Here is a 19232-nt window from a genome sequence, read left to right as displayed (position 1 = left end):
CCAGAAGGGAATGGCAGGACATACTTAAAGTGATGAAAGAGAAAAACTATAACCCAGATTACTGTACCCAGCAAGGATCTGATTCAAATATGAAGGAGAAATCAAAAGCTTTACAGACAAGCAAAAGCTGAGAGAATTCAGCACCACCAAACCAGCTCTCCAACAAATGCTAAAGGATCTTCTCTAGACAGGAAACACAGAAAGGGTGTATAAACTCGAAACCAAAACAACAAAGTAAATGGCAGTGGGATCATACTTATCAATAACTACCTTAAATGTAAATGGGTTGAATACACCAACCAAAAGACAAAGCCTGGCTGAATGGATACAAAAACAAGACCTCTATGTTGTCTACAAGAGACTCACCTCAAAACAAGGGACACATACAGACTGAAAGTGAAGGGCTGGAAAAAGATATTCCATGCAAATAGAGACCAAAAGAAAGCAGGAGTAGCAATACTCATATTAGATAAAATAGACTTTAAAACAAAGGCTGTGAAAAGAGTCAAAGATGGACCCTACATAATGATCAAAGGATAAATCCAAGAAGAAGATATAACAATTATACATAAATATGCACTGAACATAGGGGCACCACAATATGTAAGGCAAATGCTAACAAGTATGAAAGGCAAAATTAACAATAACCCAGTAACAGTGGGAGACTTTAATACCCCACTCACACCCATGGATAGATCAACTAAACAGAAAATTAACAAGGAAACACAAACTTTAAATGATACAATGGACCATTTAGACCTAATTGATATCTATAGGACATTTCACCCCAAAACAATGAATTTCACCTTTTTCTCAAGAGTACAAAGAATCTTCTCTAGGATAGATCACATCCTGGGCTATAAATCTATCCTTGGTAAATTCAAAAAAATCAAAATCATTCCAAGCATCTTTTCTGACCACAATGCAGTAAGATTAGATGTCAATTACAGGAGAAAAACTATTAAAAATGCCAACATATGGAGGCTGCAAAACACGCTGCTGAATAACCAACAAATCACAGAAGAAATCAAAAAAGAAATCAAAATATGCATAGAAATGAATCAAAATGAAAACACAACAACTCAAAAACCTATGAGACACTGTAAAAACAGTGCTAAGGGGAAGGTTCATAGCAATACAGGCTTACCTCAAGAAAGAAGAAAAAAGTCAAATAAATAACCTAACTCTACACCTAAAGCAACTAGAAAAGAAAGAAATGAAGAACCACAGCATTAGTAGAAGGAAAGAAATCTTAAAAATTAGGGCAGAAATAAATGCAAAATAAACAAATGAGACCATAGCAAAAATCAACAAAGCCAAAAGCTGGTTCTTTTTCAAGATAAATAAAATTGACAGACCATTATCTAGACTCATCAAGCAACAAAGGGAGAAGAATCAAATCAACAAAATTAGAAATGAAAATGGAGAGATCACAACAGACAATACACAAATACAAAGGATCATAAGAGACTACTATCAGCAATTACATGCAAATAAAATGGACGGCGTGGAAGAAATGGACAAATTCTTAGAAAAGTACAACTTTCCAAAACTGAACCAGGAAGAAATAGAAAATCTTAACAGACCCATCACAAGCATGGAAAATGAAAATGTAATCAGAAATCTTCCAGCAAACCAAATCCCAGGACCAGATGGCTTCACAGCTGAATTCTACCAAAAATTGAGAGAAGAGCTAACACCTATCCTACTCAAACTCTTCCAGAAATTTGCAGAGGAAGGTAAACTTCCAAACTCATTCTATGAGGCCACCATCACCCTAATACCAAAACCTGACAAAGATGCTACAAAAAAAGAAAACTACAGGCCAATATCACTGATGCACATAGATGCAAAAATCCTTAACAAAATTCTAGCAATCAGAATCCAACAACATATTAAAAAGATCATACACCATGACCAAGTGGGCTTTATCCCAGGGATGCAAGGATTCTTCAATATCCATAAATCAATCAATGTAATACACCACATTAACAAGTTGAAAAATAAAATCCATATGATTATCTGAATAGATGCAGAGAAAGCCTTTGACAAAACTCAATATCCATTTATGATAAAAACTCTCCAGAAAGCAGGAATAGAAGGAACATACCTCAACATAATAAAAGCTATATATGACAAACCCGCAACAAACATTATCCTCAGTGGTGAAAATTGAAAGCATTTCCCCTAAAGTCAGGAATAAAACAAGGGTGCTCACTCTCACCACTACTTTTCAACATAGTTTTGGAAGTTTTGGCCACAGTAATCAGAGCAGAAAAAGAAACAGAAGGAATCCAGATTGGAAAAGAAGTAAAACTCTAACTGTTTGCAGATGACATGATCCTCTACATAGAAAACCCTAAAGACTCCACCAGAAAATTACTAGAGCTAATCAATGAATATACTGAAGTTGCGGGATACAAAATCAACACACAGAAATCCCTTGCATTCCTATACACTAACAATGAGAAAACAGAAAGGGAAATTAAGGAAACAATTCCATTCACCATTGCAACGAAAAGAATAAAATACTTAGGAATATATCTACCTAAAGAAACAAAAGACCTATATATAGAAAACTATAAAACACTGGTGAAAGAAATCAAAGAGGACACAAATAGAGGGAGAAATATACCATGTTCATGGATCAGAAAAATGAAAATATTGAAAATAAGTATACTACCCAAAGCAACCTATAGATTCAATGCCTATCAAGCTACCAATGGTATTTTTCACAGAACTAGAACAAATAACTTCACTATTTGTATGGAAATACAAAAAACCTCGAGTAGCCAAAGCAATCTTTTTTTTTTTTTTTTGAATGTAAATCTTAAAAACTTTATTTAACAGCGTCACACAAATATTTAGTGTCTTTTGGCCTTGAAATCGGAGCAATGCTACCAATAAATCTGATACACGCAATTTTCACAGAAGTTTCAGAAGCAAAAGAAGAAAAACGATTTGTAAGTGGTTGGCTGGACAGAAATGAAAGCACCCACCAGAGTCCCCTCGTTTTAGAATTCAGACAAGACTAATACCTGTTTTTTTTTTTTCATGCTCTGAACCCTCCAAGCTTCAAAATCAACCACAGACTACTAAGAAACTGAAAATGCACTTATGATGAGCTCAGTAAGTTCAGCTACAAAAACACTAAAACAGGAAAAGCAAAAACGCTGTATCACACAGGTAACTCTGTGGTAACGATTTCTTTTGCCTCTCTCAGTGGCCTTAGAAGTATGTACTATGGTGAGTCTATTAGGAAAAGAGGTGCACAGGGGGAAAAAATGTTTCAAACAAAGAAATTAGTTTGTAGAATTCTCATATTGGCAGCAGCAACTTCTTTTTACTTTCCTAAGAGTTAAAACATGGCAGAGTGTGAGCTATTAATATGCTTTGGGCATATTTCCCAAGCAAGCTAAGCAGAATATTTCTTAAAATTCTATTTTTAAAGACATCCATAAAAGCATAAATATTAATAAATAATACCAACATGTATATCTTTTCATGGATTAATTTGTGGATGACCCTTGCATATTTTGGAAAAGGCAATGGCAACCCACTCCAGTACTCTTGCCTGGAAAATCCCATGGACGGAGGAGCCTGGTAGGCTTCAGTCCATGGGGTCGCGAAGAGTCGGACACAACTGAGCGACTTCATTTTCACTTTCAGGCATTGGAGAAGGAAATGACAACCCACTCCAGTGTTCTTGCCTGGAGAATCCCAGGGACGGGGGAGCGTGGTGGGCTGCCGTCTATGGGGTCGCAGAGTCGGACACGACTGAAGTGACTTAGCAGCTTAGCAGCTTGCATATTTTAGGGGTTATGTTGGCATCAGTCTTAATACTGACACAATAGGAAGCTTTCCAGCTACTAAAAAAGTTGGTCAGCAACTATTATCTAACCTAAGACATTCACTACAAAGCAGAATCCTTAGCTCCAAATATCAGCCTGCAAAAAATCCAATTCAAATATCCTCCCAGCACCAAGAAGCATGAGGTTTTCCCCTACCTGATGAGCACTTTAATGTGATATTTAGCTAGTATGAAAGCATTAAAATGAATGCCTGATCAATATACTCACACAGACAGAAAACTGTATCCAGTAAGGAAATAAAGACGGTGCCCCGCTCTCAGCTGCTGGGGACCGCTCCCCTTAGCAAATATTGAAAGTAAAGCTAAACTCTGTAAATTCCCTTTTAGTACATGCAAAGGGCCACAATGACAGCACAGGTGTTCATCAACTCGGGGCAGAGCAGATGAACTGTTAATAAAACTATCAGCATGGAGTATGAGGTATCAAACAAAATTACACAGTCAAAATTAGAGGTGATATTCTGTAATGACTAGTTCTTGAGAAACAAACATTTAAAATAAAAAGAACTTAAGATTAATAAAATAAGTTGGCTTTGCAATTCACTCTCATATAAAGCAGGCAACACTAAATGGGAAAGTTCTTTAATGCATAGCTCTCTTCCCCAGGAAACACTCAGTCCAAAGTTCAGTGAAGACAAACAAGGGAACAGGGCAAGAACCATTTTACAGTAAAGCAGGCATGCTCACCCGCTCTCTCAGTTCCCAGCGCCTCGGAGGCCTTGTCGCTGAATTGCTGTCTGTGAAGAAGTATCTCCTCAGCACCTGCCTTGAGCGTGAAGTCCTCCCATGCGCAAGGAGTAATGAAGCCTACCCTTCCTGAAGGAAGAGGACAGAGCCCAGATCCCCACACTTCTACTCTAGAATCATGAACAGGATGCTCCAAAATGTGTCTCAGAGGATAACTACTTTAACGATATGGTAAGAGTCAGGATTAAGTTCCCCAATAAATAGTTGCTATCCTAGGAATAAAAATAAATTTACAGACTATTTCTTTTTCCCTAAGATACCATCGACGGTAAGATGCACCATAAATATCACCAAGAAGAGACACAGCCAATTCAACTACAACACGATGCTTTTGTATTCTGCAGAATGTCTGGTTTTCTGATTTAGTCAAACACAGCTTTTAAACAGGTATTTATCGCATCAACCTTTGTGCACACATCCAGGAAGTGCATGATGAAATAAGCTGGTTAAGTGATGACTATAACGTCGTAGTCTGAGTCTAACTCTTCGGAATCATTCAGACGGGCGTCTGCGTTCCTCCAGACCACACCCCTCTGGGCATCGTCAAGAGCGCTGGTGATGGAGCACCGCTTTAAACGGCGCTCGGGCACCACCCGCTGGTTAGCGTCAGCGGAGAGCTCTGGACGCAATGAGGTTTGACGCCTCAAGGACAGTCCTGCTCGACGCATGAATCGATCACACCAGCCTCTGGTGGCTTTGAACTTCGCTTCGTCTATTCCGAGGGCTTTGGCAATTTCTCCGGCCTTCAGCTGCATTGCTTGGCGTGTGACGGGCAATCCTTTTGCACGCGTCTCACTGACAAAATGTAGCACACCCTCATCTACCTGCGGGTATCTTCCTTTCTTAGGTCCCGTAAAGCACTTTGTGGTGGCTTTACAGGAAAATATGGAATTTCGGTCGCTCCTCCAGCGACGGATATTTGCTTCGCTGATATGGAACGCACGCCCGGCTGCTCTGTTCCCGTGCTTTTCTGCATACACGATGACTTTTCGTTTCAAGGCTGAATCATAGTGTAATCTTTTTGAAGACATTTTTAAAAGCCAGTTAAACCTGACACATTTGATACCAACAACCAGTAATGATGCTATGACAAGCCTGAGGTCCACACGTGCTCAGGCGAGGGTAATTACATCATGACTGTTGCCTGGTTGACTGTAACCACGAGATATATCCCAATTTCAGACAAGGCATGATGTGGGGGCGGGGAGTGGGGAGGGGAAACATGGCACAGAACTAACATTAATAAAATATGGTTTTTCAAGCCTGTAACATTTATCAGATTAATACCAGTGCAAGAAAAGAAGCCCAAGGGTCAAATAAAAAGTATATATGTTGAAGCATATAAGCAAAAATTATCTTAACGATGAAATCCGCAATGGTCCGATTTGGTTGAAATTCCCTTTATTTGCATATGGCTTACATGTAAATCTTTTTTTGAACTGGACTTAGAATCCAAGAATGAATGTTCTTCACTCCTTTAGCAAACTGCAAAGCCCCATCATTACAGAGAGAGACTCCCAGAACCCTTGGTCATTCGCTATCTCAGGACTGGCTGGCTCAGTGGCCTTCATCGGTAGGGGCCCTCCTCTGGCGAGCGGACCTGATCCTGTGCGGAGACGGTGAAGCATCTTCTTCGGTCTCAGATCCTGAAGGCTCACGGTCTCCCTCCTGGGATCCGGTGTCTCCCACCAGTTCCCGAAGAAACTTGAATTTTGACAAAAAAAGATGCCAAACAAAATACCAACCGCACACCATCAGCAGCAGCACGATCAGCAGCGTGGCCACAAACACCAACAGGGTCAGCCCCACGTTGTGCCACATCTTGGGGGCGGCGGGGCGGCGGCGGGCGCGGGCGGGCAGGCGGGAGGTCGGCGCGGCGGGGGCTTCAGCGGCCGGGGCGGCATGAGCGGCGGACGCCCCCCGCCCCCACCCGCAGGCAGCGCCCCCGGGAGGCGGGACGGGGCGGGGCGGCGCGGGGGCTGCCCCGCGGCCGGCGGCCGGCCCGCGCGGTCCCTCTCAGGGCAGCCGACCGATGGCGGGCGGGAGGCGGAGCGTGGGGGCGTCCCTACTCGCTCATCGCTCCGGGGACCCGGGGACGCGGCTCCGGGAGACCCCGGAGGCGGCCGGATGTGCTTCCATGGCGGACGCCGCGAGCCCCTGAGGCGGACAGAGGGCGAGCACAGGAGCGTACGGCGGCCGCCTGACCCTCGCGGTCGCCCGCCCGAGAGTCCCTCGGCTCCCCTCGCAGATGGCAGGTAACGTCTCCTCGCCCAAAGCAATCTTGAGAAAGAAGAATGGAACTGGAAGAATCCACCTGCCTGACTTCAGGCTCTACTACAAAGCCACAGTCATCAAGACAGTATGGTACTGCCACAAAGACAGAAATATAGATAAATGGAACAAAATAGAAAGCCCAGAGATAAATCCATGCACCTATGGACACCTTATCTTTGACAAATGAAGCAAGAATATACAATGGAGAAAAGATAATCTGTTTAAAAAGTGGTGCTGGGAAAACTGGTCAACCACTTGTAAAAGAATGAAACTAGAACACTTAACAGCATACACAAAAATAAACTCAAAATGGATTAAAGATCTAAACGTAAGACCAGAAACTATAAAACTCCTAGAGGAGAACATAGGCAAAACACTCTCTGACAGAAACCACAGCAGGATCCTCTATGACCCACCTCCCAGAATATTGGAAATAAAAGCAAAAATAAACAAATGGGTGTTGAATTTTGAAAAAAGTTTATTCTGCCATCTATTGAGATGATCATATGGATTTTATTCTTCAATTGGCTAATGCGGTGTATCACACTGTTCTTTTGGCAGATATTGAAAAATCCTAGCATCCCTGGGAAAAATCCCACTCATTCATGATATGTGATCCTTTTAATATATTGTTGGATTTGATTTCCTAGTATTTTGTTAAGGATTTTTCGACTATGTTCATCAGTGATATTGGCCTTAATTTTCTTTTCTTGTAGTATCTCTGCTTGGTTTTGGTATCAGGGTGACGGTGGTCTAATAGAATGAGTTTGGAAGTGTTCTTTCCTCTACCAGTTTTTGGAAGGGTTTCAGAAGGACAGATGTTAACTCTTTTATTTGATAGAATTCACCTATGAAGCCATCTGGTCCTGGATTTTGGTTTGTTGGGAGTTTTAAAATCAATTTGATTCAATTTTAAGATTCAATTTCAAAGCTTGCAATTGATCTCTTCATATTTTCTGCATCTTTCTGCTTCAGTCTTGGGAAATTGTACATTTCTGAGAATTTGTCAATTTCTTCTAGGTTGTCTATTTTATTGACAGAGAGATGTCTGAAGTAGTCTTTTATGACCCTTTCTATTTGTGTGGTGTCAGTTGTAACTTCTCATTTTTCATTTCTAATTTCATTGATTTGAGTCCTCTCCCTTTTTTTCTTGATGAGACTGGCTAAAGGTTTATCAATTTTACCTTTTCAAAGAACCAGCTTTTAGTTTCGATGATCTTTTCATTTGTTTTCTTTGTCTCTATTTCATTTATTTCTGCTTTGATCTGTTCGAGTTTTATAAAATTATTTTAGGGAAAAAATAACAAACAAAAACCAAACTCATAGAAACAGAGAACAGGAGTGATGTTGCAGGGAATGGGTGAAGGAAATCTTAAAATGGTACAAACATCCAGTTATATGATTGATTAATTGAAGTTTGGGGGATGTAAAGTATAACATGGTGATTATAGTTAATAATATTGTTACCGCATATTTGAAAATTGCTAGGTCAGTTGATTTTAAATTTTAAACACACACACAAAATATAACTGTTAGGTGATGGGAGTGTTAACTAAAACCACAATGGTAGTCATTTTCAAATATACACATTTTTAAAACCACTATGTTGTACACTTTAAACTTATACAATGGTATATGTGATCTACTTCTCAAAAAAGCCGGAAAAACTGTAAACTACAACATACACACTTATTACTACCTAGAATTGTGAATTGACTAAGTCATACAAATTTACCTTCAATGAAATTTTAAAAATATAGGCATTAAAGGGAGTTTTGTGGGCATGAAAGGGAAGAAAATAACTTCTATCCACCTTGGGTATTATTTCTTGAATTTGAATTTGTCTCATACCCTTGGTTGCCATATCCCTCTAGAGCACTGTATTTCCTGCTGCCCTAGCTGCCAATTCCCACGATTACCTGGTGCTGCCAGAACCCCTGTGACCCAAGTAGCTGCACCACCTCCACACCTGGTCCTCACTGGGGCAGACCAAGCCCTACAGGGCAGCTTCAGGAGCAAACCCCAGTGGATGACCCACATGCAGAGGTGGAAATAAAACCACAATTGAAACCCGGGGCAGTGTGGCTAAGGACGAAGAGCCAAACTTTCCCACAAGCTATACAAGTTGCAGATTAAATCCACATGATCAACTAGGCAGACTCTGTGTCTATAGAATATACAAAAGGCCATTGAGAGCTCCCACAAAGAAAACACACCAATGTCCATAGCTGTGGACATTGGAGGCAAGAACACACAGGAGTAGGACTACATTAGAGTCTGAGCTACCCCCACAGCAGGTCCAGAGACCAGAGCAATGTTGGAAGGCACCCTAGGGGGGTGAAGCGGACTGTGACTCCCAGTGAACGAAGGGATGCTGACAGCAGCAAATGAAGAAAAATATTTACTATTCTTTTGACTTGTTTTGCATTTTCTTTTGGATTTTTTTCTTTTTTTTCCCCCAATCTGTTGTTGTAGATTTTATGAGCACTATGAAATTTAATAACTTTTTGATTCTTTTTTTATTTTCAATCACACTTTTTATGTTATTATAAACCTCTGCCTCCACTTTGGCCTCCTGCAGTTCTGTGGAGTTCTCCTTTCCTTCCCCTTCTGTTTTTTCTCTTTTCTTAATTTTAATTTTAAGCCTATTATTATTTTTCTACATCTATTCCTTTGTTTGGAGAAGGAAATGGCAATCAAGTCCAGTGTTCTTGCCTGGAGAATTCTGTGGACAGAGGAGCCTGGAGGGCTGCTGTCCATGGGGTCGCACAGAATTGGACACAACTGAAGAGACTTAGCATGCATGCATACACTGGAGAAGGAAATGGCAACCCACTCCAGTATTCCTGCTTGGAGAACCCCAGGGACAGAGGAGCTTGGTGGGCTGCCATCTATGGGGTCACACAGAGTCAGACACAACTGAAGCGACTTAGCAGCAGCATAACTCCTTTGTTTGCGTTTCCCACTGTTCTTCTCCCCTTGCAATTAAGATTTAATGTATATAAATCTACTTTATCTACCCCTGTTTAACTTTGAAATCTATTCGTTCCTTCTTCCCTTTCTACTCACCATATTTGTTAGTTTTGTTATCATTGCTTTATTCCCCACTTGGCAACTTGCTTTAGTTTTGTTTTCCAGTTTGTGCTTTCAGTTCAGTTCAGTCGCACAGTCGTGTCCGACTCTTTGCAACCCCATGAATCACAGCACGCCAGGCCTCCCTGTCCATTACCAACTCCCAGAGTTCACTCAAACTCACGTCCATCGAGTCGGTAATGCCGTCCAGTCATCTCATCCTCTGTCATCCCCTTCTCTTGCCCCCAATCCCTCCCAGCATCAGAGTCTTTTCCAATGAGTCAACTCTTCGCATGAGGTGGCCAAAGCACTGGAGTTTCAGCTTTAGCATCATTCCTTCCAAACAACACCCAGGACTGATCTCCTTTAGAATGGACAGGTTGGATCTCTTTTCAGTCCAAGGGACTCTCAAGAGTCTTCGCCAACACCACAGTTCAAAAGCATCAATTCTTCAGTGCTCAGATTTCTTCACAGTCCAACTCTCACATCCATACATGACCACTGGAAAAACAATAGCCTTGACTAAATGGACCTTTGTTGGCAAAGTAATGTCTCTGCTTTTGAATATGCTATCTAGCTTGGTCATAACTTTCCTTCCAAGGAGTAAGTATCTTTTCATTTCATGGCTGCAATCACCATCTGCAGTGATTTTGGAGCCCAGAAAAATAAAGTCAGCCACTGTTTCCACTGTTTCCCCATCTAATTTGCATGAAGTGATGGGACTAGATGCCATGATCTTCGTTTTCTGAATGTTGAGCTTTAAGCCAACTTTTTCACTCTCCACTTTCACTTTCATCAAGAGGCTTTTTGGTTCCTCTTCACTTTCTGCCATAAGGGTGGTGTCATCTGCATATCTGAGGTTATTGATATTTTTCCCGGCAATCTTGATTCCAGCTTGTGCTTCCTCCAGCCCAGCGTTTCTCATGATGTACTCTGCATATAAGTTAAATAAGCAGGGTGACAATATACAGCCTTGATGCACTCCTTTTCCTATTTGGAACAGATATGTCATTCCACGTCCAGTTCTAACTGTTGCTTCCTGACCTGCATACAGGTTTCTCAAGAGGCAGGTCAGGTGGTCTGGTATTCCCATCTCTTTTAGAATTTTCCACAGTTTATTGTGATCCACAGAGTCAAAGGCTTTGGCATGTGCTTTAGTTTTGTACTAAACTGTAATATATCATTTTTGGTTTCCTTTGTTTGCTGGGTCAATCTATTTTACTTTATTTTTGTTAGACTGTTCTAACTTTGCTTATGGGTGTATATGTCATAATTTTAATTATTGTTTGTCTGATTTTGTAGCTGCCATTTGTCTGGGGTTCATCTTCAGTTTCTCAATTTTGGGTATTTGTTCTAATATCATTTAATGCCATTAGAAACCACCTGTGGGATCTTCGTTCCTGGCCAGAGATGAAGCCCTGAGACTTTTGAGTGGGAGCACTGACTCCAAGACCCTAGACTAACCCTAGGGAGTATCAAATAACGAGAACTCCCACAAAGGAAACCACTGGAATATAAGACCCAGCATCACCCAATCACCAGTACCACCCTGTGCAGGATGCCTACTTCAAACAAACAAAAAAAAAACAAGACAAAAATACAAACCCAATCATCAGCAGACAGTATTACCACCTCATTCAGCTCTGCCCATCAGAGGAAAAGAGAACTGAACACAAATCTCACCCTATATGAAGCTTACATAAACCACTGGACCAATATTTGGAGGGAAGAAACCAAAAGGAAGAAAGAATTAAACCTTGAAGTCTGGGAAAAGGAGACCTAAAACAAAATAAGTTAAAAAAATGATAATAATGAAAAGGCAGAAAATGCTGGAAAAATGAAGGAACAACCTAGAAACACAGAAGTCTAAATAAATGAAGAGGAAATAGACAAACTACATGAAAAAGAATTCAGAATAATGGTAACAAATATGATCAAAAACCTTGAAAACAGAATGGAGAAAATGAAAGAATCAATCAACAAAGACCTAGAAGAATTAAAGAACAAACATATAGAATCAAACAATACTACTACTGAAATTAAAAATACTCTAGAAGGAATCAATAGCAGAATATCTGAAGCAGAAGAACAAATCAGTGACCTGGAAGATAAAATGGTGGAAATAACTACTGAAGAGCAGAATAAAGTAAAAAGAATGAAAATAACTGAGGACAGTCTCAGAGATCTCTGGGACAATATTACATGCACCAACATTTGAATTATCAGGGTCTCAGAAGAAGAAGCGAAAATAAACGGTATGTGAATTATAGTTGAAAATTTCCCAAACATGGAAAAGGAAATAGTCAATAAAGTCCAAGAGATGGAAAGAGTCCCATTCAGGACAAACCCAAGGAGAAATATGCCAAGACATACTAATCAAACTAACAAAGATTAAACACAAGGAAAAATATTAATAGCAACAAGGGAAAAGCACCAAGTAACATACAAGTGAAATTCCCTATGTTTAACAATCGATCTTTCAGCAGAAACTCTACAGCCCAGACGGGAATGGCAGGATGTACTTAAAGTACTGAAAGGGAAAAATCTACAACCAAGATTACTCTACCTGGCAAGGATCTCATTCAAAATTGATGGGGAAATAAAAAGCTTTCCAGACAAGCAAAAGTTAAGAGAATTCAGTACCACCACCCAACTTTACAACAAATGTTAAAGGGACTTATATAGTTAGGAAATACAAGAGTAGAAAAAGATCTACAAAAACAAACCCCAAACAATTAAGAAAATGGCAATGGGAACATATATATGAATAATTACTTTAAGTGTAAATGAATTAAATGCTCCAACCAATAGGCACAGACTGGCTGAATGGATACAAAAACAAGGCCCATATATATGTTGTCTACAAGAAACCCACTTCAGACTTAAAGACACATATAAACTGATAGTGAGAGGATGGAAAAATATATTCCATGCAAATGGAAAAGAAATGAAAACTGGAGTAGCAATCCTCATGTCAGACAAAATAGACCTTAAAATAAAGAAGATTACAAGAGATAAGGAAGGATACTACATAATGATCAAGGGATCAGTCCAAGAGGAAGATATGAGAATTGTAAACATCTATGCCCCCAATATTCTTTGGTATTTCCTTTCTTTGGGATTGGAATGAAAACTGACCTTTTCCAGTCCTGTGGCCACTGCTGAGTTTTCCAAATTTGCTGGCATATTGAGTGCAGCACGTTCACAGCATCATCTTTCAGGATTTGAAATAGCTCAACTGAAATTCCATTACCTCCACTAGCTTTGTTCATAGTGATGCTTTCTAAGGCCCATTTGACAAGATGCTTACTCCTTGAAAGGAAAGTTATGACCAACCTAGATAGCATATTCAAAATCAGAGACATTACTTTGCCAACAAAGGTCTGTCTAGTCAAGGCTATGGTTTTTCCAGTGGTCATGTATGGATGTGAGAGTTGGACTGTGAAGAAAGCTGAGCACCGAAGAATTGATGCTTTTGAACTTTGGTGTTGGAGAAGACTCTTGAGAGTCTCTTGAACTGCAAGGAGATCCAACCAGTCCATTCTAAAGGAGATCAGTCCTGGGTGTTCATTGGAAAGACTGATGCTAAAGCTGAAACTCCAGTACTTTGGCCACCTCATGCAAAGAGTTGACTCATTGGAAAAGACCCTGATTCTGGGAGGGACTGGGGGCGGGAGGAGAAGGGGATGATAGAGGATGAGATGGTTGGATGGAATCACCGACTCGATGGACATGAGTTTGGGTAAACTCCGGGAGTTGGTGATGGACAGGGAGACCTGGTGTGCTGTGGTTCATGGGGTTGCAAAGAGTCGGACATGACTGAGTGACTGAACTGACTGAACTGATGCACCCAACATAGGAACACATCAATACATAAGACAAATGCTAACAGACAGAAAAGGAGAAACTGACAGTAATACAATAATAGTAGAACATGTTAACAGCCCACTCACACCAATGAACAGATCATCAAATCAGAAAATTAATAAGGAAACACAAGTCTTAAATGACATGTTAGAGGAGATGGATCTCATTGATATCTTCAGGACATTCCATCCAAATGCAGAATACACCTTCTTCTCAGTGCACATGGAACATTTCCAGGATAGACCACATCTTGGGTCATAAATTAAACATCAATAAATTCAAGAAAATTTAAATCATATCAAGGATCTTTTCTAACCATAATGCTATGAGACTTGATATCAATTACAAGGAAAAAAAAACTGTAAAAAAATACAAACAGATGGAAATTAAACAATATGCTTCTGAATAACAAACAGGTTACTAAAGAAATAAAAAGGGAAATAAAAAAAAATCCTAGAAACAAATGACAATGAAAACACAACAACTCAGAACCAATGGGATGCAACAAAAGCAGTTCTAAGAGGGAAGTTTATAGCAATAAAATTGTACCCCAAGAAACAAGAAAAATATCAAATAGACAACCTAACTTTAAACCTAAAGCAACTGGAAAAAGATGAAGAAGAAGAAGTACAACAACAACAAATTAGCAAACGGAAAGAAACCATAACTTTTTTCAATATATGCAAATAAATCAATTCTTCCATATACACAAATCAATATATGTGAAACACCATATTAACATACTGAAAGATAAAAGCCATATGATAATCTCAATAGATGCAAAAAAAGCCCTTGACAAAATTCAGCAACGATTTATGATTAAAACACTTCAAAAAATGGGCATAGAAGGAACCTACCTCAACATAGTAAAGGCTAACATTACAGCAAACATTATTCTTAATGGTGAAATTCTCAATGACTGCTACAGAAATCAGAGAAGAAAAAGAAATGAAAGTAATTCAGATCAAAAAATAAGTAAGGTTCTCACTGTTTGCAGATGACATGATAGTGTACATATAAAATCCTAAAGATAATATCAGAAAATTACTAGAGCTAATCAGTGAGGAGTCATAGGATACAAAATCAATACACAGAAGTCACTTGCATATACTTCTATATGCTTCTATACACTTCTATATACTAACAATGAAAAATCAGAAAGAGAAATTAAGGAATCAATCCCATTAGCCACTGCAACAAAAAGAATTAAATATGTAGGAATAAACTGACCTATGAAGACAAAAGAACTACACACAGAAGAGTATAAGACAGTGATGAAAGAAATCAAAGATGATATTAACAGAGAGATATTCCATGTTCCTGAGTAGGAAGACTCAATATTGTGAAAATACTATACTGCCAAATGCAATCTACAGATTCAATGTGATCCCTATCAAATGACCAATGGCATTTTTCACAGAACTAGAACAAAATATTTCATAATTCATATGGGAAAAAAATGACCTCGAATGGCCCAAGCAGTCTTGAGAAGAAGAATGGAGCTGGAGGAATCAACCTCCCTGACTTCAGATTATACTACAAAGCTATGGTCATCAAGACAGTATGGTGCTGGCACAAAAATGCAACTATAGACCAGTAGAACAAGACAGAAACCCAGAAATAAACCCATGCAATTATGGGTACCTTATTTATGACAAAGGAGGCATGAATATGCAATGGGGCAAAGACAGTCTCTTCAATAAGTGGTGCTGGGAAAACTGGACAGCTACATGTAAAAGAATGAAATTAGAACACTTCCTAATGCCATGCACAAAGATAAACTCAAAATGGATTAAAAACCTCAATGTAATACCAGAAACTATAAAAGTCTTTGAGGAAAACATAGGCAGAACACTTGATGACATAAATCAAAGCAAGATCCTCTATTACTCACCTTATAGAATAATGGAAATAAAAACAAAAGTAAAAAAGTGGGACCTGATTAAACTTAAAAGTTGCACAGCAAAGGAAACTATAAGCAAGATGAAAAGACAACCCTCACAACTGGAGAAAATAATAGCAAATGAAACAACTGACAAAGGATTAAGTTCCAAAATGAACAATACAAGCAGCTCATACAACTCAATAACAGAAAAAGAAACAACCAAATTAACGAGTGGGAAAAAGACTTAAAGAGACATTTCTCCAAAGAAGACAATACAGAGGGCTAACAAACACATAAAAAGATGCTCAAGGTTGTTCATTATTAGAGAAATGCAATTCAAAACTACAATGAGGTATTACCTCACACTGGTCAGAATGACCAGCAAATGCTGGAGAGGGTGTGGAGAAAAGGGAAACGTCTTACACTGTTGGTGAGAATGTAAATTGATACTGCCACTATGGAAGACGGTATGGAGATTCCTTTAAAAACTAGGAGTAAAAGTGCCATATGACCCAGCAATCCCACTCCTAGGCATAAACTCTGAGAAAACCAAAATTGAAAAAGACACATGTGTCCCATTGTTCACTGCAACACTATTTACAATTGCTATAACATGGAAGCAACCTAGATGTCCATGGACAGATGAATGGATAAAGAAGTTGTTGTACATATATACTATGGAATATTACTCAGCCATAAAATGCAATACATTTGAGACAGTTCTAATGAGGTGGATGAAACTGGAGCCTATTATACAGAGTGAAGTAAGTCAGAAAGAAAAAGATAAATATTGTATACTAACACATATATGCAGAATCTGGTACTGAAGAATTTACTTGCAGGGCAGCAAAGGAGAAACAGACATAGAGAATAGACTTACAGACATGGGGAGAGGGGAGGAGAGGGTGAGATGTATGGAGAGAGTAACATGGAAACTTATATTACCATATGTAAAATAGATAGCCAACGTGAATTTGCTGTATGTCTCAGGAAACTCAAACATAGCCTCTGCATCAACCTAGAACAGTGGGATGAAGATGGAGATGGGAGGGAGGTTCAAGAGGGAGAGGATATATGTACACCTAGAAAAAGCAAGAGAGTTCCAGAAAAACATCTATTTCTGCTTTATTGACTATGCCAAAGCCTTTGACTGTGTGGATCACAATAAACTGTGGAAAATTATGAAAGAGATGGGAATACCAGACCACCTGACCTGCCTCTTGAGAAATTTGCATGCAGGTCAGGAAGCAACAGTTAGAACTGGACACGGAACAACAGACTGATTCCAAATAGGAAAAGGAGTTCGTCAGGGCTGTATATTGTCACCCTGTTTATTTAACTTATATGCAGAGTACATCATGAGAAACGCTGGGCTGGAGGAAGCACAAGCTGGAATCAAGATTGCTGGGAGAAATATCAATAACCTCAGATATGCAGATGACACCACCCTTATGGTAGAAAGTGAAGAGGAACTAAAAAGCCTCTTGATGAAAGTGAAAGTGGAGAGTGAAAAAGTTGGCTTAAAGCTCAACATTCAGAAAACGAAGATCATGGCATCCGGTCCCACCACTTCATGGGAAATAGATGTGGAAACAGTGGAAACAGTGTCAGACTTTATTTTTCTGGGCTCCAAAATCACTACAGATGGTGACTGCAGCCATGAAATTAAAAGACGCTTACTCCTTGGAAGGAAAGTTATGACCAACCTAGATAGCATATTCAAAATCAGAGACATTACTTTGCCAACAAAGGTTCGCCTAGTCAAGGCTATGGTTTTTCCTGTGGTCATGTATGGATGTGAGAGTTGGACTGTGAAGAAGGCTGAGCACCGAAGAATTGATGCTTTTGAACTGTGGTGTTGGAGAAGACTCTTGAGAGTCCCTTGGACTGCAAGGAGATCCAACCAGTCCATTTTGAAGGAGATCAGCCCTGGGATTTCTTTGGAAGGAATGATGCGAAAGCTGAAACTCCAGTACTTTGGCCACCTCATGTGAAAAGCTGACTCTTTGGAAAAGACTCTGATGCTGGGAGGGATTGGGGGCAGGAGGAGAAGGGGACGACAGAGGATGAGATGGCTGGATGGCATCACTCACTCGATGGACGTGAGTCTCAGTGAACTCCGGGAGTTGGTGATGGACAGGGAGGCCTGGCGTGCTGTGATTCATGGGGTCACAAAGAGTCGGACATGACTGAGCGATTGATCTGATCTGATCTGATCTGATGGCTGATTCATGTTGAGGTTTGACAGAAAACAACAAAATTTGGTAAAGCAATTGTCCTTCAATTAAAAATAAATATTATTTTTTTAAAAGCAAAAAAGTCCAGTATAGTTTACACAGCTGAGTAACTTCCAGTACTCCCTACCCTTCCCCCGCAAAAAAAAAAAAAAATTCTACTTGCTGTGTCTTTCCAATGCTACAAATGAGGTTTTCCACTTTTCTCCTTGGTACTGACTACCCTGGCATCGTTAATTTGAGGAGCAATAGGAACAGCATAAATGAGGGACACCACACAATAGTTAAATGAATCACAGATAGCTATTTCTATGATATTATTTACATGAATTTAACAAATGGAACAACGTACAGGAATTCTTATTTGAATCTTCTGTGGCCACAGTGATAGATAACTGCATAATCCTCCATTGTTTATTACCTGCTTATAGTAAGGGTTTGCAACATGTTGTAAAGAATCTGCTGGTAAAGAATCTGCCTGCAATGTGGGAGACCTGGGTTTGATCTCTGGGTTGGGAAGATACCCTGGAGCAAGGGAAAGGGTACCCAACTCCAGTATTCTGGCCTGGAGAATTCCATGGACTGTATAGTCTATGGAGTTGCAAAGAGTCGGACACAACTGAGCAACTTTCACTTTACTTCACATCTAATATATTTTAATGCATGCACGTAGACAAAACTTACCAAGTTTTATAGATAGCAAGGGGCATCCACTAAAGGAGCCATAATATCACTATATTAACTAAATTTATTGAATGAATGAAATATTCCTTTTATGATATATTTTCCTTGCTTTCCCCCAATTAATGGGCAAATTGGCTGTGAATGTACTTTGAAATTTTAGTTTGTTCCCTTAAAGGATTCTGGGCCTTTAAGATTCTTTTTCGTTGGCCCTAAATTTAGGCATTATGAAATCACATACAACTTAAAATTGCAAAACCTTATAAAGCCAATGTTCAGTAATGGTTAGAATAATAAGAATATCACTAAGGAAACAGAGAACCTGAACAACTCTATAAGCCACTTAGACCTAATAGACATGTATAGATAATTACATGACAAATAACAGAATATACATCTTTCTCAACAGCACAGGGGTCATTCTCCAGGATAGACAAGTCTTAACAAACAAAGAAAAGAGTAAAGTAATACAAACTATCTTTTTTGATGACAGTGAGATGAAACTAGAAATAAAGTTAGAAATGAAAAGTGGTAAATTAACAAATATGTGAAAATTAAATAGCCAACATGTTAAAGAAAGAAAACCACACAGATGAAATTA

General features: G+C 39.4%; 2 protein-coding genes across 4 annotated transcripts in view; both read right to left on the bottom strand.

Moving 5' to 3' along the window:
- The window catches only part of MTMR8 (myotubularin related protein 8), a 285490-nt gene that overhangs the window by 70168 nt on the left and 196090 nt on the right, over window positions 1-19232 (bottom strand). The window lies entirely within an intron of this gene.
- LOC112445190 (small integral membrane protein 13) lies at window positions 6003-6886 on the bottom strand. Its single transcript, XM_024988797.2, has one exon. It carries the CDS (start codon window positions 6437-6439, stop codon window positions 6176-6178), a length of 264 nt encoding a protein of 87 aa, XP_024844565.1. The 5' UTR covers window positions 6440-6886; the 3' UTR covers window positions 6003-6175.

Source organism: Bos taurus, chromosome X (genome assembly GCF_002263795.3).
Source record: "Bos taurus isolate L1 Dominette 01449 registration number 42190680 breed Hereford chromosome X, ARS-UCD2.0, whole genome shotgun sequence".
Lineage (NCBI taxonomy): Eukaryota > Metazoa > Chordata > Mammalia > Artiodactyla > Bovidae > Bos > Bos taurus.
The sequence above is the reverse complement of the archived record's forward strand: the minus strand, read 5'-3'. Positions and strand labels throughout refer to the sequence as shown.

Bases quoted from the DNA above. Each gene is read 5' to 3' on its own strand.
- LOC112445190 (XM_024988797.2), bottom strand. From the start codon at position 6,439: ATGTGGCACAACGTGGGGCTGACCCTGTTGGTGTTTGTGGCCACGCTG.